General features: G+C 48.3%; 1 protein-coding gene across 2 annotated transcripts; it reads right to left on the reverse strand.

Annotated features, from left to right (window-relative positions):
- Positions 1-10,581: 10,581 nt before the first annotated feature.
- On the reverse strand, positions 10,582-19,301 carry CIMIP1 (ciliary microtubule inner protein 1). 2 transcript variants are annotated; one of them, XM_084887233.1, is made up of 4 exons: positions 19,171-19,301; positions 15,942-16,023; positions 13,917-14,018; positions 10,582-10,957 (listed from the first exon to the last, which is right to left on the reverse strand). In XM_084887233.1, exons 1-4 carry the CDS (start codon positions 19,236-19,238, stop codon positions 10,796-10,798), a joined length of 414 nt encoding a protein of 137 aa, XP_084743359.1. In that variant the 5' UTR covers positions 19,239-19,301; the 3' UTR covers positions 10,582-10,795. The 2 variants fall into 2 exon arrangements, with proteins under 2 accessions (XP_084743359.1, XP_084743360.1); XM_084887234.1 differs by lacking the exon at positions 10,582-10,957 and adding an exon at positions 11,125-11,857 and having other exon boundaries at positions 19,171-19,297.
- Between the last annotated feature and the right edge of the window lie 3,003 nt (positions 19,302-22,304).

The raw sequence follows: 22,304 nt of genomic DNA on the forward strand, positions 1-22,304 counted from the left end.
ACCAATCAAAGTGAAATATGCTAATGATATGCTAAGGCACACATGTCAAACACAAGGCCCGCGGGCCAAATCCGGCCCACCAGGCCTTGCAATGTGGCCCGCACCGCGCTGTCATCACTGCACTCCGCTGCGTTCCTCCAATGACGGTGACATAGGAGGCTTGTGATCTCGCCGGCCGCCTCGCCGGCCGCCGTACTTGCTATCTATTATGCATGTACATAGATAACAAGTCACGCGAGATTCAGGAGGCGTGACCTATAGTCCGGCATCCGATGTGGTTGTGCGGGTGGCAGAGCAGAGGAGAGAGTGAGTGTGCGGGCATAAAAAATACACAGCAGAAGCTGCCAGTTCCTGGCATAAAGTGCAGGCATAAAAATAGCAACAGAATCTGCTATCTGTACCCAGCCAGGCATTTATTGACTGACTTTTTTTTTCTCCACTCCATCTGCCAAATCAAGCTATCCCTGTGCAGTTTTCAACTTTTTCCTTCTAATGCAGATTTCCAATAAACTACATCTTTTACTGCCAATATTGATCCCAAAATGTCCAGGAAAAGAAAAGTTGACGGTGAAGGCAGACAATTTAATGACAAATGGGAAAATGAATACATGTTTGTGCTTAGAGAGGGCAAACCAGTGTGTATATTGTGTTATGAGACAATGTCGGTGATGAAAGAGTACAATATACGTCGTCATTTTGACACCAAACATAATGTTAAGTATGGCAAATATACTTTGGAAGAAAAGCATAAAATTGTTAAAGAACTAAAAGGCAAACTACAATCACAGCAGCAAATGTTTACAAAGGCTACAGCGAAAAATGATGCTGCAGTGAAAGCAAGCTTTATAGTGGCTGAAGAAATTGCCCGTACTTCAAGGTGTTTTTCAGAGGGTGCCTTTTTGAAGCAATGCATGCTAAAAGTGTGTGAGCAAGTATGCCCAGACCAGATACAGAGTTTTCAAAATGTCAGTTTGTCAAGAAACACCATTGCAGATAGAGTTCAAGAACTCTCAGGAAATCTATCATCACAGCTGGCCGAACAGGCATGCAGTTATCTCGCTTTTTCACTTGCTATCGATGAAAGCACAGACAACACTGATACAGCGCAGCTGTCCATCTTTATACGTGCTACGAAGACCGACCTCTCTGTCACTGAGGAACTTTTGGATGTAGCTGCCATGCATGGGACAACGACTGGTAGAGATATATTTGAGGCTGTGGAGAAATCTATAAATAATTTTAAATTACCCTGGGAAAAGTTGGTGGGGCTAACTACCGATGGCGCACCTTCAATGTGCGGAGAAAAGAAAGGCTTGGTTGGACTAATGAAGGAAAGAATGCAAAAAAGTCACTGCCACACACCCTTGATTACTTATCATTGCATTATCCACCAAGAGGCTATGTGTGGAAAAGTTCTGGACATGAATGACATAATGACCACAGTCATTAAAACTATTAACTTTATACGGGCACGTGGCCTGAATCATCGCCAGTTCCAGCAGTTTTTACAGGAGGTGGGTGCAGAGCATGGAGATGGAGATGTGCCATACCACACAGAAGTAAGATGGCTGAGCAAGAGCGCAGTCCTCAAAAGATTTTTTGAGCTCAGAGAACAAATTGCTCTTTTCATGGAAAGTAAAGGAAAGCCCTTGCCTGAACTGATGGATCCCGCCTGGCTATGTGATTTTGCTATGATGTGTGACATATGCGAGCATCTTGCCCAACTGAATCTGAAGCTGCAGGGACACAAACAAGTCATCACGAAGATGTCTGACATGATCACAGCATTCCAGCGTAAACTTCAACTATGGAAGTCCCAACTGGAACAGGACAATCTTGCCCACTTTCCCGTTTGTTTGAGTATCTCAACCACTATTTCTGGTACTTTTCCTTGCAGTCGGCTGGCTACCAAAGTTAGCCGTTTACTAAGTGAATTTGAGCGGCGCTTCTCTGACTTTAGAACACAGCACTCAGGCTTTGACATCTTTGCCAATCCTTTTACAGTTGATGTCAACAATGTGCCCCATCACCTTCAGATGGAGATAATCGAGCTTCAGTCTGACAGTGGCCTGAAATCAAGGTTTCAGGATGTTGAAATTGAGGACTTCTACCTTCTACTGCCCCCTGACTCAATGCCAGAGCTCCAACTTCATGCTGCCCGTATTCTATCCATGTTCGGGAGCACCTATCTTTGTGAACAGATGTTTTCAATAATGAATCTGAACAAAAACAAGCACAGATCACGCATTACCGATGACAACCTCCATGCTGTTTTGCGGGTTGCTACAGCCCAAGAAATGAAACCGAACATTGACTCATTGATCCAGGGAAAACGGTGTCAGACATCTAGCCAGAAAACAAAACAATGAGCATTTTAGGTACATTCCAATATTACTGTTTTGCTTGATACCAATATTACTGTTTTGCTTGATAGCATGTGAGTTGGTTAACAGCACTGTTAAGGAAAAGATTGTTCCACTCATTTTAAATTCACATTTCTGGTTAACATTGTCAGTTTATGACTGTTCAGTAAACCATTCGGCCCACAATTTAGGCTGGATTTTAGATTTTGGCCCCTTCTCTGATTGAGTTCGACACCCCTATGCTAAGGCCACTCAACCTTTTGCTACAATATGCATTGACCACCAGGGGGCAGACAGTCAACCAATCACTATGACATGCACCTGTGGGCTGCTCTGGCTGGTAGGTTAGCTTGCTATTGGGGTCTGGCCAATTAGGACTGAGAAAGATGGGCTGGATATGCCCTGGAGTCCTCCCATGGTCCCTCCCCATTGCCTGGCCAACCTCCCGAGTCCCTCCTTGGTCCAGATTGTGAACCAGGGAGGTCCCTCGGCCTGGCCTGCGCCCTCTCGCAATCCGGGCTGAGGACCCCTCCTCCCTCTGGTTTCATATAAAAGGGGCCATGCAGTAGGAACCCACGCCAGCCATGGCTTTGCAGCCTGGCCCTGCCCTCAGGCGGGACTGAGTTCGTGGTCCACCTGGGCCCAACCAGGCCCTCTTCACCCTCATCCCCAGCCTCTGAGTTTGTAACTCCAGCCAGGGATCCAGCTTCTGTGTCCCTGGGCAGGTCTCAATGAGGTTTCCTCTCCGCAGAGAATGGAGGAAGATGAAGCTGCATCTTCATCAGGTCTGGTTTTAGGATGGGCCTCTCTTCTGAGAAACCACCTCCTCTATGTTCTCAGCATTAAATTGCTCTTTTTACGAGATAGTGGCGTTGGTAACTGGTGTGGTCCAAGGCTGGGCAATTCTTTCTTTAAAGGCCGGATAGTAAATATTTCAGCTTTGTGGGAGCTGCAGGCTCTGCCTCTGTGACACTAAAACTTTATTGACAAAAAGGGGCACAGACCAGATGTGGCCACCTGAGTCAGTAGATGGAGGTGGTGGTGATCTATTTTAAATGCTTCTTACTTGTAAAATTAAAACTAAGCATGGCAGCAGCCGCCAGTCCCTGTGGTAGACATTGCTAGTGCTAATGAAGATGCTGTGCCCCCTTGGAGTTGGCCATGCTGGGCCTTGCTCTGGGCAAGGAGATGTGAAGAGAAGTGACATGTGTCACCTTCGGGGGCATCTCCAGGCGGCACGCACTGACCACACCCCAGCACCCATCACAGACCACACCCTGCCAGCACCATCGCCTCCATGAAAGTGTTCGCCCCGGTGTCCCCTGGCCGTCGTTGATGACTTCCACGGACTCACTGGCCAGTGTGGGAGGCGACGCTGAAATAAAGGTTTCATTTTTGAATGTCAAGCTGAAATGCCTTTTAGACATCTGAATGGCAGTGTCAGAAAAGCAGTCAGAAGCACTAGTTTACTCTAAAACAAGGCCAAGGCCGAGGTGCTGGCTGGCCGGAGCTCCTGTCTGGCGCCTCTGGGGGGATCCCCTGCTGGCTGCCTCTGGCTTCGGTGGCACCCTGTGCATGTGCCCGTCACACTGGGCCCCTTTCCGGGCTGGCTGTGGCCCAGGAGTTGCTTTCAGCTTCTGGAGGCAGCTACCCTCCTTGTCGCACGGCCTCCTCCCTCGTCAAAGCATCAAGGACAAGGGATTTCTTCATGCTTCATGCCCTGCCGGCCTCTGCCTCCAGAACACTGTCCACTTTGCGGGCCCATGTGATCATGTTGGGCCCCCGACACACGCCATCGTCAGGGCAGTGATTTCTCCTCTAAGTCACGGGTTCTGCCGGGAGGGAGCGGAGCCCGGGCTGGGAGGGGTTTGGGGTCCTGGCACAGGTGCTCTCTGAGCAGCTAGGGTGGCTGCTCCTCTCCCAGAGCTCCCCGGCCAACCTTCCACGTGTCCTGGCAGGAATGTTATAGTCACACATCAAGAAGCAAAATTTATTCCCAATTAAAAGAGAACTTCCTGCACAGGCAGACACACCACGCACCACACTCAGACAATAGTTCTTGCACACCTGCCTGATTTCTCCAGGATGCCAGCTCCTCTGGGCGCCTGGGTCCCGGGCTGCCGCTTACCCCAGTCGTCATTCGCATTCAGTCTCATCAGAATCAGCAGCACCCACGCAGACACTGGATTTTAACCACGTGATCACCTCGGGACACTAACGCCAGTCAGGCCGCCTCCTAGGAGTACAATTCCACTCAGCAAGTGCAGACCTCAGGGTTATTCTGGGCTCCATTCCTTTTTGTTGTTGTTGTTGGTTTGTGGTGTGTTTTTTTTGTTGTTGTTTGTTTGTTAATCCTCACCTGAGGATATTTTCCAATTGGCTTTTTACAAAATTTATTTATTTATTTTTATTTTTCCGTTTTTTAAAAATTAAAGTATTATATGTGTACATATTGTACCATTGCCCTCTCCACCCCAACGTACCCCCATACATGCCCTCACCCCGCAGTATTTTGCATCCATTGATTATGCTTATATACATGCATAGAAGTTCTTTGGTTGATCTCTTATCTCCCCTACCTCTCCCTAACCTTCCCACTGTAATTTGCAGGTCTGTTTGATGCTATCCTGCCTCTGTATCTATCATTTGGTTCATCAGTTTATAATATTCTTTATTATCTACAAATGAGTGAGATCATGTGGTATTTTTTCTTTCATTGACTGGCTTATTTCACTCAGCATAATGTTCTCCAATTCCATCCAGGTTGCTGAAAATAGTAAGAATTCCCTCTTTTTTATGGCAGCATAGTATTCCATTGTGTAGATGTACCATAGTTTTTTTGATCCAATCATCTGCTGATGGGCATCTAGGCTGTTTCCAAATCCTAGCTATTGTAAATTGTGTCTCTATGAACATAGGGGTACATATATCCTTTCTGATTGCTGTTTCTAGTTTCTTAGGATATATTCCTAGGAATGGAATTACTGGGTCAAATGGGAGTTTCATTTTTAGTTTTTTGAGGAAACTCCATACTGTTCTCCACAGTGGTTGCACCAGTCTGCATTCCCACTAGCAGTGCACTAAGGTTCCTTTTTCTCCGCATCCTCGCCAACACTTGTTGGTTGATTTGTTGATAATAGCCATTCTGACAGGTGTGAGATGATACGGCTTTGTCGTTTTGATTTGCATCTCTCAGATAATTAGTGACTTTGAGCATATTTTCATGTGCCTCTTGGCCTTCTGTCTTCTTTAGAAAAGATTCTGTTTAGGTCCATTGCCCATTTTTTTTTATTGGATCATTTATCTTCCTTTTATTAAGTTGTATAAGTTGCCTGTAGCTGTTGGAGATTAAACCTTTATCAGTGATAACATTTGCAAATATGTTTTCACATACAGTGGGGTTCCTTGTTGTTTTGTTGATGGTTTCTTTTGCTGTGCAAAAGCTTTTTATTTTGATGTAGTCTCATTTGTTTATTTTCTCTTAAATTTAATTGTCCTAGGAGCAGTATCAGTGAAGAATTTCTTTTGGCATATGTCTGAGATTTTGCTGTCTGTGGATTCCTCTACTAGTTTCATGGTTTCCCGTCTTAAGTTTAAGTTCTGTGTTAATTTTAAGTTTATTTTTGTGTATGGTGTAAGTTGGTGATCTAGTTTCATTTCTTTTGCTTGTACCTGTCCAATTTTCCCAATATCAATTATTGAAGAGATTGTCTTGACTCCATTGTATGTTCATGCTTCTTTTGTCCAATATTAATTAATTAATAGTGGTTTGGGTTGATATATGGATTCTCTATTTCATTGGTCTATATTTCTGTTCTTGTGCCAGCACCAGGCTGTTTTGAGAACAGTGATTTTGTAATACAGCTTGAAATCTGGTACTGAGATCCCTCCTACTATATTCTTCTTTCCCAGGATTGCTGTGGCTATTTGGGATTTTTTTTTTCCAGATTAATTTTTGGAGAGTTCTTTCTAGGTCTTTGAAATATGCCTTTGGTATTTTAATGGGGAGTGCATTGAATCTCTAGATTGCTTTGGGTAGTATGGACATTTTAATGATGTTGATTCTACCATTACATGAACATGGTATGTTCTTCCGTCTGTTTATGTCTTCCTCTATCTCTTTTTTCAGGGTTGTGTAGTTTTCTGCATATAGGTCTTTTACCTCCTTAGTTAAGTTTATTCCTAGGAATCTTAATTTTTTGGTGAGATAGTAAATGGGGCTGCTTTTTTAGTCTCTCTTTCTGTAAGTTCACTATTGGTGCATAGAAATGCCATAGATTTCTTGGCGTTAATTTTGTATCATGCTATTGATACATTGCCAAATTCATTTATTAAGTCTAATAGCTTTCTGATGGAGTCTTTTGGTTTTTTTATGTACAATATCATGTCTTCTGCAAATAAGGACAGCTTTACTTCTTTTCCAATTTGGATGCCTTTTATTTCTTCTTGTCTAATTGCAATGGCTAGTACTTCCAGTACTATGTCAAACAGGAGTAATGAGAGTGGGCATCCCTGTCTTGTTCCTCTTCTTAGGGGAAATGGTTTTAGTTTTTGCCCAATGAGAATGATATTAGCTGTGAGTTTATCATATATAGCTTTTATTATGTTGAGGTATGATCCTTCTATTCCCACCTTGTTGAGAGTTTTTATCAAGAAAGGGTGTTGGATTTTGTCAAATACTTTTTCTGCATTGATTTTGGTTTCATTTTTTAAGTTCTAATGAGTGGCTCCAGAAAGAGCTTAAGGTTTATTTTTTAAATGGGATATGGAAGGAGTTTAATTGATGTGTGCAGTTTTTTTGTTTTTTTGTTTTTGTTTTGTTAATCTTCACCTGAGAATATTTCCCCATTGATTTCTAAAGAGAGTGAAAGGGGAAGAGAGGGAGAGGGAAAGAAAGAGCGAGAGAGAGAGGAAAAGGGGGGGGGGAGAGGAAAAGAGAGGAGGAGGGACATCGATGTGTGAGATACCCATCGATTGGTTGCCTCCTGCTTCTGCACTGGCTGGGTCTGGGGGTTGAACCTGCAACCCAGGTACATGTCCTTCACCGGGAATTGGACCTGAGACCCTTTCACTTCAATGTTAGGGCTGGCGCTCTAATCACTGAGCAAAAGCAGCCAGGCGATGTATGCATTTTTGAAGGAGCACACAGCTTTCTCTTGAGTGACAGCCGGCTCTTACGCATGGCAGGTGCTGAAGAAATGTTGTAGCCCTCATCGAAAAGCCGAGGACAGCCTGACTTTATGGAGGTGGAATCATTAACAACTATCATTAACAACAACAAAAATGGCAATAAAAGCAGCCCAGCCACCTTGGCTGAACCCGTTGGCTGGGATGGACAGTTGACCTGACATTTTATCACCAGCATCTTGTTTTATCTTCACCCTGTTTACCAGGAGTCTGCTCCCTGCTGCCAGGGCTGGACTAACAGTGTCCTCCGGCAAGCCCTTCCCATCCCAGGCTGTTTATCCTCACCCACCCTGGGAGGCTGGGTGTGTCCCCCTCACAGCTGAGGGCGTGGGAGTGGGAGGGGTCCAGCCGCTGGCCCAAGGTTGCAGGGTTGGAAGGTTGGAAAGGGGAGCGTCTGGATTTGAACGCGGGTCAGCCCACTACACCCCTGCTCTTCTCCGGGTCCACTTGCCTGATGCCTCCCCTCTCCCCCAGCTCAGGGGTGATGCCCCGTCCTTGGTGGACCTCTGAGGACAGCTTTAAACTGGGATTGTGGGTCAGAGGGATTGTGATTCTTTTCTCTAGCTTTGTCCCCCAAACTTAAAATGATGTGTCACCTGGGGAAAAATAAAAATAAAAAACGGAGCTGCCATCCCAGAGGGCCTGCCTTGCACATCTGGTGCCTCACACGCTTGCCAAGTGAAAACCACCTGTGGGCTTGGCCGAATGCAGCCGTGCCCGGAAAGCACTGTTTGCAAAGATAACAAGAAAGTAGATACTGTGACTTCCAGGCTGAGGGTGAACACATTATTGAGGATCAGCAGTGCTGTGTTGCCTTTTCTGCACCAAAAGCAACGTCTTCCTGCTGTGGATGGACTTGTCCCTCCCTCCCTTCCCTTTCTCATAAATGCCCACCTTGTCTCCTGCCTGCGCCAGTGCCTTTGGGATAGCGGTTCTCACTGATCTCCAGGAACTGCTGTTGCCTCTGACTTGGAAAAGCCTCTTTGTTTCTAGGTGCCGACCTGGAATTCTGGCCCGGCTTCTGCGATGGGAAGGCAGAGCTTCCTGAGGGTGTTTTGCTGGAAAAGGGCTCTGTTCCTTCTGAGGCAGCGGGGCCGGCTCCGGGGAATGTCCCAAACCTCGAACCCTTCAGAGCTTGTGGAGGGGCCTCTAGGCTCTCCTGAAAGTGATGACCATCGGTGGGTCACTTTAGAAATAACCTGGATTGGTTATATATTGCTGAGTAACAAATTCCCCCCAAACTAATGGCCTAAACCTCTCTGTGACCTCGCAGCTTCTGGGGGTCAGGAATCCAGGTGCCTTGGAGCTGGGGGCTCTGGGCCAGGGTCCCTCACAGGTTGTGGCCATCAGGAGGCTCCACTGGGAAGGATCTTGCTGTGGGTGGGGTTGAGCCTGCTGGGGGGTTGAGCTTGCTGATGGGTGGGGCTTGCTGGTGGGTGTGGCTTGCTGGGGGTGTGGCTTGCTGGTGGGTGTGGCTTGCTGGGGAGGTTGGGCTTGCCAGCTGCTGGATGAAGGCCCCACTTAGGCCCTCATGAGCTGCTGGAAGTGGTTTTCCTTCCTTCCTTCTTTGTCGAGTGGGCATCTCCATAGAGTATCTGGGGACACAGCAGCTGGCTTTGTCAGGGAGGGTGGGAGGAGGGAAGGGGCGGGCGAGGGGGGAGAAGCTTCAAGATGGAAGTCACAATCTTTGTAACCTAGTCTGGGCGGTGGCCTCCTGTCACCTTTGCCACCCTCTCTGTGGAACAGACATGGATCCACCCCCACTCAGGGGAGGGCCTGCACATCCACACCCGTGTGGTGATAAACCTGACCCGAACTGGACAAGGGCTCCTCAGAGTCTTGATTCCATTCAGTGTGAATATTTGAACGTTTTGCTACAAAAAACCTCAATGGGTTTACTTTTGTGGGGCTGGCTGTCCCAAACTTTGCCAGAAGGGTTTTGTAATATATAGGTGACATGCTTTTAAAAATCTACAACTTCCTAAATTCTCACATCTGACCTCACAGGTTATCCCCAGGTGTGTCTGAGTGTGTGAAGCTTGTGTCTCCCAATGGTTTTATTGGATCATGTGATGATTTTCTTATCACTCAACCTGGGAGTTTCTAATCTGTCTTGGGCTGCGCCGTGCTTGTGACGGAATCCGTTCTGAGTCCGGGCCGAGCTATGTTTGTAGTTTCAGAGGCCACTCATCCCGAGCCCACTGGAGGCCCATCGCTGTGATGATGTTCCCATGGTGCACGGGGACCGCCAGCCCCGTCTCCACCCTGGGGGTGCGGGATTTGACAGCGCGTGGCGACATTTATCCCCTTTAAACACCCACACAGAGGCTGATTTCCATAGATTAAATGCCAAGCTGGAAGCCGTCCGGGGTGATTGAATCTTCGAGTGTTGTCCACTCGATTCTCAACAGAGGCCGCTGGCGGGGCCCTGCCGCTCTGTCAGGAGCCTGGGGTGCGGCCCAAATGACCAGGGTGGGCTGAGTGCAGGGCGGTGGGTGCGGGTACGAAGGAGCCCCACCCTCTGCTCCTCAGAGACAAACACAAACCGGCTTCCCAGGCTGCCGGCACACGCACACTCCTCCTCTGGGGCGGGAGGGCCCTTCCACCAGCTGGACGCACCCCCACCCCCCATTTGTAGGACCTGAGCTCAGCCAGGCAGGGACCAAGGGGTTGAGCCCACTGCCCAAGAGGGGGAGGAGAGCAGCTGATGGGCCAGCCCAGCCGCTGGGTTGCAATGGGGTGGTGGGCACAGGTAAGCAGGGAGTTTCACGCAGACCCCATGGGGAACCTCCTGTTCTAGAAGCCTCTGCTCCCCCCAACCCCCCAGGGGCTGTTGACATTGCGGATCTCCTGGGACAGGAGAGTCATCCCTCCTGAGGACAGGCTGGAGCGCCCAGTCCACAGTCTCATTACAGACAGCCGAGTGACGGACTGGAAGCAGCATTAAAGGGCCTGGACAAACTCTTCAACATCAACTCACGTTATTTCCAAAAGCCATACCTTCACATTCCCAAGGCATCCACAGGAAGTTCAGAGAACCAATGCTGCCTTATTTATTGCGGTGGCCAAGGAGGAGTGTTAGGAGAATGCTCCAGAAGGGCGGCATTGATGGATTGACAATACCAGAGGGCCATTCTGTGTTCTTTGCAACATCCCACAAGCAGACTTGGAGGGGGCTTTCTCTCCTGGGCGAGGGCCGGAGCCTGGGGTCCCCCTGCGCTGCCCCGCGGCCGTCCCGGTGGGACTCAGTGGATGCCCTGCTTGGGCCAGCCCAGCTCGTTGGCAAACGTGCCCAAGCAGCTTTTGCTCTCCGCTCCGTACTCCAGGCACTTGTTCAGGCCCGGCACCCCGGACCGCCAGCCGATGAAGCCTTGGGTCGTCTTTGGAACCGGGGGCGAGGGAAGGACCTGGGAGGGAGACACAGGGTCGGTCACCTGGGCCGTGGCTGGAGGAGGCCCACGGAGGCCCGGGACCCGGGAGGCCCGGTGTGGGAGGATGGCAGGCAGGGCCCGGGCCTGGGAGGCTGAGGCCCAGCCCGGTGCAGCGCCGCAGTCATGCCACCAAACACGCTTTTGCAGCTGGTTTGACTCATGGCCGCCAGCGCATGCTTTTTATTTGATGAAAGAGCACACAGCGGGAAGAGTGAGGTGCAGAAATATCAAACCCCGCCCTTCATAAAATCTATGACGATACTGCCAGATGGGTTTTGGGTAGGTATAAACCTTCCGGCTTTGATTAGAAGGGTTTATGATGTGAATACACACACACACACACACACACACACACACACACACACCACTGGAATGAAAAGTAATTGAACTTAATTAAAATCCGAAAGGAAACCCCCCACACCGTTTCATTTGTCACTGCCCTGGACAGACTTGAGTTTGGGGACATGCGGGTAAATGTTTAGGCAGTCCCCTCTCCCTGTGAAGCCATCGTCTGGCCTGCTCTCCCGGGTGATCTGAGCGGAGGAAACAGTGAGAAATGTGTTCCAGCAGAAGCACTGAGATGGAGAGGTTTAATATGCTGTGGTTATGAGTTCACGCTTGGCTACGGCATCTTGGCGAGGCGTGGCGGGAGGGGCGGCGCTGCTGGGCCAGCGGCCACTGGTGGAGGAAGGTCCTTAACATATGTTCTTGGTGAAGTATTAAAGTTAATCTCCTGAGAGGCCACAGCAGGGAGGGTCATCCATACATGCCAGAGGGACACAGTCTCCTGCAGCCAGCGGGGTGTGCCCAAATGACTGGGGTGGGCTGGGTCCAGGGCGGTCGGTGCGAGTACTGAGGAGCTGTCCCAGATGGGCCCTTGGAAACATGCAGACTTGCCTTCAAGCCTCCCTCCAACGGGTAAGAGAAACACAACTGAAAACCTACCTCGGTTGCAGGCTCCATCCCTGGCCCAGGCTGGAGGGCCGTGAGGGAGGCAACCAATTGATGTGTCTCTCTCTCATCAATGTTTCTTTCTCTCTGCCTCTCCCCCTCCCTTTTGCTCTCTCTCTCAAAAAAAAAAAAAAAAAAAAAAAAAAAAAAAAAATCAATGGAAAAATATCCTCGGGTGAGGATTAATAATGAAAAACAAATAAAAAAAACAATACCAAAAACCATCCAGGAGGCCACCTTTCACCACCAGATTGGCAAAGAAATGAAAACAGCACCTTCACAAGGGCCTCCTGGGAGAACAGGCTGGTTCATTCTCTGTGAAGGGCCATGTTGCCATTGTCTACCGAGTGGCCGCCTTCACCCTGAGTTTTCATTTCTTCCCATCATGACCCAGAGCTGCTTTCTCTGCAGCTGAGCAGAGGGCAGAACCCAAGACGAGAATAATGGGCCCATGACAAGAGGTCCAGGGACCTATGGAGCTGAGCAATTTCTCGTCTCTGACCCGCCTCCAGGGCTGACTGGCCTCGGTGGGAACACCCTCAGTTCTTCTCCCTCTGGGATGGTCTGTCCTGGCACTCACCAGCAACCAGAGTGAGCTCACCGCCCTGCTTTCCACTCAGATTGGGTGCAAATCCTGACTGCTTCCTCTGGTACCACCTGTCCACTCACACCCTTTCCTGCCCCACCCCTACCCACCCAGCTCACCAAGCTCCCGCCACACCAACATCCCTTGCTGCTCCTGAAACATTTCAACCTTTGTTGTGCCTCAGGGCTTCCGTCCATGCTGTTCCCTTTGCCCGGGGGATGCTTTTTCCTGGGCTGGCTCCTTGTCATTCTTCAGTCCTCAGTTCCACAGATACCATACCCTCTGTATCCCCCAACATCACCTGCCTATTTCTGCCATGGCATCTAGCACAATGTATAACATGACCCCAACCCACATGTGTGAGCTAGAGTCTTGCCTTTTAGTTCATCACTGTTTGCCCAACCAAGCACCTGGCCCTCCTCACAGCTACGGTCACTAGTACTTTCTGAAAGTGCTGGGCACAGGCCTTAGTCCTTCCCAGCATCCTCCTCTGGGCCTGACAGCATCCCTGAAGAAGGTGCTTTCACGAGCCCCCATTGTGCAAGGAGGAAATAGAGACACAGAGAGGCCAGGCCACTTGCCTAGGACCACCAGGAGGTGAATGGCTGAGTGACCTGACTCCAGAGCCCAGCCTTTCCTGCCCTGCTTCCCTGCGCTCCCTCAAAGTGTGGGATGGAGCCGCTCATTTCTTGGCTCCCCTCTGCCTCTTCAGAGCGGAATGCAGAGGCTCTCAGAGTGCAGAGACAGCAACCTGATGTGTGGGCGTGGAGAGGGTGTGGAGAGGGATGGAGAGGGGGGTGGAGAGGGCGTGGAGAGGGGGTGTGGAGAGGGATGGAGAGGGGGTGTGGAGAGGGCGTGAAGGGGTGTGGAGAGGGTGTGAAGGGGTGTGGAGGGGTGTGGAGGGGTGTGGAGAGGGTGTGGAGGGGTGTGGAGAGGGTGTGAAGGGTTGTGGAGGGTGTGGAGAGGGTGTGGAGAGGGCGTGGAGATGGCGTGGAGAGGGCGTGGAGAGGGGTGGAGAGAGGGGTGGAGAGGGCGTAGAGAGGGCGTGGAGAGGGGGGTGAAGAGGGGGTGGAGAGAGGGGTGGAGAGGGTGTGGAGAGGGTGTGGAGAGGGGGTGGAGAGGGGTGGAGAGAGGGGTGGAGAGAGGGGTGGAGAGGGCGTAGAGAGGGCGTGGAGAGGGGGGTGAAGAGGGGGTGGAGGGGGCGTGGAGAGAGCGAGGAGAGGACGTGTAGAGGACGTGTAGAGGGTGTGGTGGGGGCATGCAGAAGGCACTCCCCACCTGCCAGGAGCTGCTAAGTTCTGGCCCTTGGCAGCTGGCTTTGTGGCCCTGCACCAAACTCATGCTCCAGTGGTGCCAATTTCTCCCTCAGGGAAGCAAGTATTTAAAAACATTGCAAACCTTGATATATTTCTCCACGGGGGTCACCGCCCGGATGTGGAACCTCGGGGGCAGCCGGATCTTGGGTTTTGGGGTGGGGGTTTCCTCTTCACACTCGATCAACTGAAACACAATCCCAGAGACAGGAAACCCCAGACTGAGACGGTGGACGTGTCCTCTCGGTCGGCCCCTAGAACCCCGCGTTTTACAGATGACAAAGCTCGTCCCCATTGCAGCTAGAAAGGGGCAGCGGGCCCTGCAGGCAGTCAGCGGCTGTGCACGGCTCGCCCTGCAGTCTGCTAATCTATATTCCTGAGCACAATTTGAGGGGACTATAAGGATTATGGGCTCCAATTACAAAATGCCTATCAGGTTCAGGACCAACCTTTAAAATATCAGAGAAGAGCCACCCATTCCTCCTATTAATTTTTGTTGTTGTTAATCTTCACTAGAGGATATTTTTTCTATTGATTTTTCAGGGAGAATGGGAGGGAGGGAGGGAGGGAGGAGAAGAGAAAAAGAGAGAGGAACATTGATTAGAGAGATACATTGACTGGTTGCCTCCCTCACATGCTCCAACCTGCAACCCAGGTACGTGCTCTTGACCGGGAATTAAACCCGAGATCCTTTGGTGCTCAAGTCAACGTTCCAACCACTGAGCCACACTGGGCAGGACCCCCATTTAATTTTTAAAGTAATTTTGAACTCTTCAAGAATCCAAATTTAAATTACATATAAATAATATTAATATAGGCTCTTTTTAATACATATTACATTAATAAGAACTCATTTTTGCCCTAGCTGGTTTGGCTCAGTGGATGGAGTGTCAGCCTGTGGACCAAAGGGTCCCGGGTTCGATTCTGGTCAAGGACATGTATCTTGGTTGCAGGCTCCTCCCTGGCCTGAGCCCTGGTCCGGGCTCGTGCAGGAGGCAACCAATTGATGTGTTTCTCTCACATCGATGTTTCTCTCTGTCTTTCCCTCTTCCACTCTCTCTAAAAGAAGAAAATCAATGGAAAAGTATCCTCTGGCAAGGATTAATAATAACAAAAAAACCTCATTTTATGCATAAAATTTCAAATTGTACAATACTCTTAAGCATTCAACAAGCTCATGAAGAATGGCATAATTCCAAAGCTAGTGGGATGGGACAAGTTCAAATGGGGCTGACGCCACCTTGACTCGGGATCCTTCCTAGTTAGGTGGCGCTTATTTGGTTCGGCGACCCTCCAAAGACATGTGCTTCCTCGTGCCAGAGCTGGAGAGGGCTCAACAGGGTGCAGACTGGTGGCCCCACCTCCCGGAGCCCACACCTCACGGAGCAGTTTGTGGGCCTGCGTGGTGTTTTGTAAATCTAAGCCACTATTCCGGACTTAGAAGGTTTTATTTAAACATCTGGATTTCTGGACTTGAACAGCTGGATGGGCAGTTGGCCTCTCTGCATGGTAGCACTCCTTTGGGAGGACGGTGACTGAGTCTGGACAGGGACAGTGGCTCTTTGCTGGAATCCCTACCAGTTCCTATTAATTATTGTGCCCGGCCCTCTTCCAGTTTGTTCCTTGTCTTGTTTAGGACACACCGAGACATTTTCCCTATAATCCCACCTGTTAACTCTGCCTCACCATCTCATTCCGTCAGGGCACGTGAGGACAATGACCCCATTTCACGGATGGCAAGTCTGAGGCCAAGTGGTGCCTGCCGGACCTCAGCTTCTCCCTCGATGCTCCTCTTTATTAGCTGTGTCACTTAGCACTTCTTTATGCTCAGCTTCCAAATTTGTAAAAGGGGCATAAACAAGCAACTGTCTGCACAGGGGTGGTTGTGCGGGTGAATGCACTGTTTCGGAGGCAGCACCTAGGACCTGCCTGGCACATGGTAAGCGCTCGATAAATTCAGGAAGGGAAGGACCCTTCAGGTCTCAGAGGTGGCAGTCTTTGCCTACCACAAGCTCTTTAATTTTATTCTTGCAAATCCTATACTTCATAACAAGTTATTCTTGGAAATGATCAATTCTATTACCTCTGGACTTATAAAATGTATATTTACCTCCTCGAGAGGGGTTGTTAAAAATCCCCAGTTCTGGGCCCAGTTTTGCTGTGCTTCGCTCTCAGCCTTCAGGCGGTATCTCCTAAAAAAGAAAGTTCCTAAGAGCTGGACACTATTCAGAGAGGTTAAAGTTGCCAATCCCAAAAGGTCCAGGGGGGAATTTCACATTTATCAATGTGCAGGCACAGAATGAGGTTCTGTGCCAGGAGGGATCCCGTCACTGAGACCCTCACAGGACCGTGAGGAAGACCCTTGCCTGGAGAGCCAGAGAGGCTGGCTGGATGGCACAATGGGTGCAGACAGGAAAGGGGCTGATAGCCTCAGGGGCCACCTGGGTACTTATTTTGGAGGCCTTGTGACCCACAGTGATGAGCATGTGTTAAATCATTAAGGAAGTTCATAGTAAGTACCTCCATTCTCAGGGCAATGACTGGGATGGGGTGAGGGAGGCACCTGGGGTGCAAAATGTAAGGAGGCACCCACTCCCAAGTTCCTGCAAGGGCACAGCCAGCACTTACGTGACCTTGAGCTTGAACCCTCCTTAAACATCACACCTCAGCTGCCTCACTGGTCCCATCCTGCTTTTACTTCACATGAAGAAGCTGAGTTGACAGTACAAAATGGTGGCGGATTAAGTGGAAGCTATATTGACACTATCCTAGGACCAAATTGGAATTTCAACTAAAATACAGAAAAACCATCCTGAATAATCAACTGAAGACTAGATGAAGTGAACCTTGATAACCAAGGATGGAAAATGGAGTCCCCATAGACTGGTAGGAAATTTGAAAGTGCAAAAGGGCTGGCCAGGCTCCAACAGACAGAATCGAAGTTCTCTAAGATATCTCAGCTGTTGGGGGTTCCACTGAGAACTCTTGGGTCTAAATCCCAAGCTGGACTCCACAGCCCAGAACACCAGAACTGAGAAAGGTGCCCACATCACATCTGGCTGTGAAAAGCAGGGGGTTGCTGTCTGCCAAGGAGAGACAGCTGGCACCCTCTTAAAGTACCAATCACAGAATTTCATGTGCAGCCACTCACCCTGGGCTCTAGCAGAGGGAGGAGAGAGTGGATTAGAGCGGTGTGAGGAGCATCCAGAGTTGAGGGCTCTGGGGTTAGAGCTCAGAAGGCAGCTACTATGGATTCCTGTAGTAGTATTATATTATGTAGAGACCTTTATTGTTTTTTGTTATGGCCTTCATATTTAAGTCTATTTTGTCTATTCCCTCATACTGCAGAGAACATTTTTTGGGGGGCAGACCTTTACCATCCAGGCAGCTTTTTCTTGGGGGACAGGGTAAGAAATTGCCCCACCCTGTTGGAAAACCTCTCACCCACCCAGTGGTGTTTCTGAGGCTCATGTTTCCTCGTAAAAGAAAAACTCATGCAAGTTCAAGAGGCACAGAGAGTCCCAAGTAAGAAGAACCCAAACAGGCCCATGCCCAGACACATAATTAAAATGCCATAAATTAAAGACAAAGAGAGAATCTTAAGGGCAGCAAGAGAAAAGCAAACTGTTACCTACAAAGGAGCTCCCATAAGGTGGTCAGCTGATTTTGTATGAAAAATTGTATAGGCCAGAAGGGAATGGCATGAAATATTCAGGGTAATGAAAAGTAAGGATCTGAAACCAAGATTACTATATCTAGCAAGACTATAATTCAAAATAGATGGTGAAATAAAGAGCTTCCCAGACAGAAAAAAAAAAAAGGCTAAAGGAGTTTATCACCACCAAACCAGCACTGTAGGAACTAAAGGGACTGTTGTAATAAGAAGAATAGAAAGAAAAACAGAGACATAAAGAATTAAAATGGCTGATACCGGTTTGGCTCAGTGAATAGAGCATTGGTCTGTGGACTGAAAGATCCCAGGTTCCATTCCGGTCAAGGGCATGTACATTGGTTGTGGGCACATCCCCAGTAGGAGGTGTGCAGGAGGCAGCTGGTTGATGTTTCTCTCTCATCGATGTTTCTAGCTTTCTATCCCTCTCCCTTCCTCTCTGTAAAAAATCAATAAAATAGATTTAAAAAAAGAATTGAAATGGCAATAAATAAGTACCTATTAATAATAATTAAATGTAAATGGACTAAATGCTCTAGTCAAAAGACATAGGGGTAGGGGAATAAATAAGAAAACATGACCCAAATATATGCTGTCTACAAGAGACTCACCTCAGAACAAAAGACACACACAGGATGAGAGTGAAGGGATGAAAATTTTTTTTCTATGCAAATGGAAACAAAAAAACCAGGGTAGCAATAGTCATATCTGACAAAATAGACTTCAAAATGAAGGCCATAACAAAAAACAATAAAGGTCACTACATAATACTAACGATATCAATCCAACAAGATTATATAACATTGGTAAATATACATGCTCCTAATTTAAGTGCAACTAAATATATAAATAAACTTCTGGAGGAATTAAAGGAAGAGATGAACAGCAATACAGTCATAGTAGGCAGCTGTGTATTTTATGCCAAATAATGTTGGCTTTCCATTTTCAAGAGTGATGCAAAGTTTCTTATAAAAATAAATGTATCAAATGAAACGAAGTCAGTTTAAAGAAAAATATTAGTGACTGTTATAGGTTAATAATGGTAAAAGTCATATTGAGGACAAACAGGATAACTGAAGTTTAAGAGGCAAACATTTATGGTTTGTTGTTACTAAAGTTTACTTACTGGCCTCTACACTGGTAACTTCCCATACGAGTTAACACTTCAAGGAGATGGGATAATGCTTAGCAGTCGAAGAGAATGCCAAGTAAAAACAACCATTACACATGTCTGCTGAATATAAATCTGATAGAAAATGGATCTAGTCTTTAAATTAAAATCTCTGATTACTTAAAATGCCAGGAAAAGCAAGCGAGAACATAAAGTGTGTATGTATTTCTCATTCAAAATGAACAAATAGGAGATTTTTGTTTTGTTCCCCTTTTTAAAAATTTGGTAAATCTTAAAAATAAGAACACATCTTAAAAATAAGCACCAAGGCTTTGCATGGCTGTGGAGCCCGATCTTTTAGACCTTTGTGGTGAGCCTAAGTGAAGGCAGAGAATGAAAGGCCCTTTGGTCCACCATATGTCCCTATTACTGCCCTCTTTTCTCAAGGCCCCTGACCACCTCCAAGGCAGGGCGGAAACTGGGGAACTGAGGCCGCCAGATGTGCACACTCCAGGCGGGAAGGGCCCAGCCCACCCGTTACCGGATCCCCGACATTACCAGATCTTGTCCTGGGCCACAAGGTTCATGCGCTCGGCCTCCGCGATGCTCATCGGTTTCTGCGACATGGCTCTGGCTGGGGTCTAGGTTGCCTGCACGCTGCTGGTCGGGCTCAGCGTCTTGCGTCGTCCAGGCAACCGGTTGCCGAGAAACGCGAGACGCGGAGGCGGAGCCACACGTGGCGGAGGTGGGGTCCTGGGGCTTTCACCCTCTGAGAGCCCTCTGCTGGCCTCCGCCAGCCTCTGTGCTCTTCTTCGCCCCCCTCCTGCCCACCTGCCTGGACCTGTGTCAGAGGTCCGCCCTGGTTCTCTGCGGAAAGCCCTGAGGAAACACCAAGATCCAACCCCCGTCTCCTTTACAATTCAGACCTATGATGCCAAGCGTGCACTCCGGTAAATCTACCATGCCTGGGTACCAGGCTCAGTCACTTCTCTCAGGGAACGAACCCCTGCAGCCACGCCTGGACTAGGGAATGGGTCATTCCAGCCCACCCCCTTGCCGAGGGCAGAGCTTTGTTTGGCCACTTGGCGAACTTTGGGCCCGCCTGCCTGGGCCCCAAGTCATGTTGGGGGTTTGTCCACATCGCTGTGCGGGGCCGGCAGATGTTCACTTCCATTCGTTTCCCTTCCACTGCTGCCGGAATTGGAGTTGAGTGGCCACCACGACTATGACTATCACTGCACCGCCTCTGGAGAACGTGTGTGCATGTCTGTCCCCATCCACTCTATAACAATCCCCAAACAGAATCCGCAGGTCATGTCTCCCCCAGACCCTGCACCGCACACTCTCTCTCATGCCCACCCACAACGACCCCTTGTCATTAGGGTGCTCACTGGTGTTAGCGGACTGACTCGTGGACCCTCAAGGCTTCCACCTACCACGGTGTCATAGGCCTGGCACTGGAGAATGGGTCTAAGATTCAACAGTATGTGGATCGATGGCGGGGGTTTGGGGAACATGGTTCTGCCTGAGCCGCCAATGAGACCTGCAGGTGTCCAGAGTCTCGTGGGACTGAAAGCAGAGGCAGCAGGCTCCACTGGTCTGTGGGCCACCTCCCCTCAATTCCCAAGGCCGTTCTGCCGGGACGTGGAGGTTTTCATCTTCCAATTGGGCATCCGTGGTTCTCCTTGGGGTGTCTCCCTCGTTCTGTTTCTCCCACCTCCTCCCTTACCCACAGACGTGTTCCTTTACAGGGTGTTTGGGATGCGTTTTACTCTCATAACTATGTTCTCTAAACCCAAGGTACGTGATGCTGTTCTTGGCTGTTGGAGCGGCTGACTGGGGTGTTCCCAACTGCCCACTCAGCCAAAATAGTGAGGGGGCAGGCAGAGGCAGGAATGGAGCCCAGTGGGTTCATAGTGAGTGGGTTACACACCAGGCTCAGTCGTTGGCAAGTCTCAGGCTGGGCTGGATTGCCACAGGGTGGACGGGTGTGCAGGGGTTTTCCCCTGGCCTTTTCTCTGAAGTTGCCATCTCTACAGCAGGAGGGACGATGTCCTGGAAGAACTGGGACTAGTGAATGGCTGGCTGGGAAGAGAGGAGGATCCATCAAGCGGGAAGGCAGCGTCTGAGCCTCCCTCAGGAATCTTCTCCATCTTTTTTCTCTTTTCCATTTGCATGAAAGTTTTTTCCCCCATCCCTTCCCTCTCATCCCGTGTGTGTCTTTTGTTCTAAGGTGGGTGTCTTATAGATAGCATATAATTGGATCATGTTTTTGTATCCATTCAGCTACCACATGACTTTTGGTTAGAGTATTTAATCCATTTACATTTTGGGTTATTATTGACAGGCACTTATTTATTGCCATTTTAATTCTGCATGCCCAGGTTTCTATCTCTATTTCTTCTCATTACAGCAGTCCTTTTGGCATTTCTTGGTGGTGAAGTACTCCTTTAGCCTTTCTTTTTCTTTCTTTTTTTTTTTTGGTCTGGAAGCTCTTTATTTGACATTCTATTTTGAATCATTGTTTTGCTAGATATAGTAATGTTGGTTTCAGATCCCTGCTCTCTATTACCTTGAATACTTCATGCCATTCTCCTCTAGACTCTAGAGTTTCTGATGAGAAATCAGGTATCAGTCTAATGGGAGCTCCTTTGTAGGTAACAGTTTGCTTTTCTCTTGTTGCCTTTAAGATTCTCTCTTAGTCTTTAATTTTCCACATTTTAACTATGAAGTGATTGGGTGTGGGCCTGTTTGGGTTCTTCTTGCTTGGGGTTTTCTGTGCCTCCTGAACTTCTGTGAGTTTTCCCCTTACCAGGTTAAGAAAGTTTTCTTCAAACATGTTCTCTTACCCCTTTCTCCCTTCCTGCCTCTTCTGGCACACCTGCTATTCTAATATTGTTACATTACATTTCATGCTGTCCCACAGCTCCCTTAAGCTTCTTCCTGTTTTATTAAATTGTTCTTTCTTTTTGGTTCTCTGGTTGAGTGATTTTTTTCAACCCTGTCTTCTAATTCACTGATTCAATCATCAGCTTCCTCTAATCTGATGTGTATTCCTTCTAATGCGTTCTTTGTGTTATGTCATTTTTTATTTCTGACTTTTTTTTTCATAGCTACTAGATTCTTTTTTATGCTCTTGAGTATCTTTACCATAATTTCTCTGAACTCTGTTTCAGATAAATTTCTATCTCTGCTTCATTTATCTTTTTTTTCTAGAGAATTCTCTTATTCTTTCATTTGGGGGTTGTTTCTGTGTTTCCTCATTTTGGCTGTCTTTTTTTTTGAATATGTATTAGGTAGATCCTCTATGCCTCTCAATCTCTAGGGCAGGAGAGTGTCACATGCTGTTTTTGACTTATTAGATCAGGGAAAGACTCAAAGCCTCCAAAGACGGCCTCTGCCTAAGGACTGATTGGATTCTGACTTGTATTGCATCCTGTCAATTGTCCTCAGAGCTTTTTTTTTTTTTTTTTTCTCCAACATGGTGGAGCAGTTGCTTCTGTTGGAGGCTAGTTGTTAATTTTAGTCTCCTAAGTGGCCTCAGGGCAAGGTGTTTTCTAATAGGGTGGGTCAACTGTCTTCCCCTCAGGCAAGGCAAATGTCTGCTTTGTGAGGGAACCAGTCACCACTGGAAACCGGTGGTGTTTGCCTTCTGAGCTCTAACACCCCGAGTCCCCAGTCCTGGCTTCTGC

Source organism: Pipistrellus hanaki (assembly GCF_964339955.1).
Source record: "Pipistrellus hanaki genome assembly, chromosome: 6".
Taxonomy (NCBI): domain Eukaryota; kingdom Metazoa; phylum Chordata; class Mammalia; order Chiroptera; family Vespertilionidae; genus Pipistrellus; species Pipistrellus hanaki.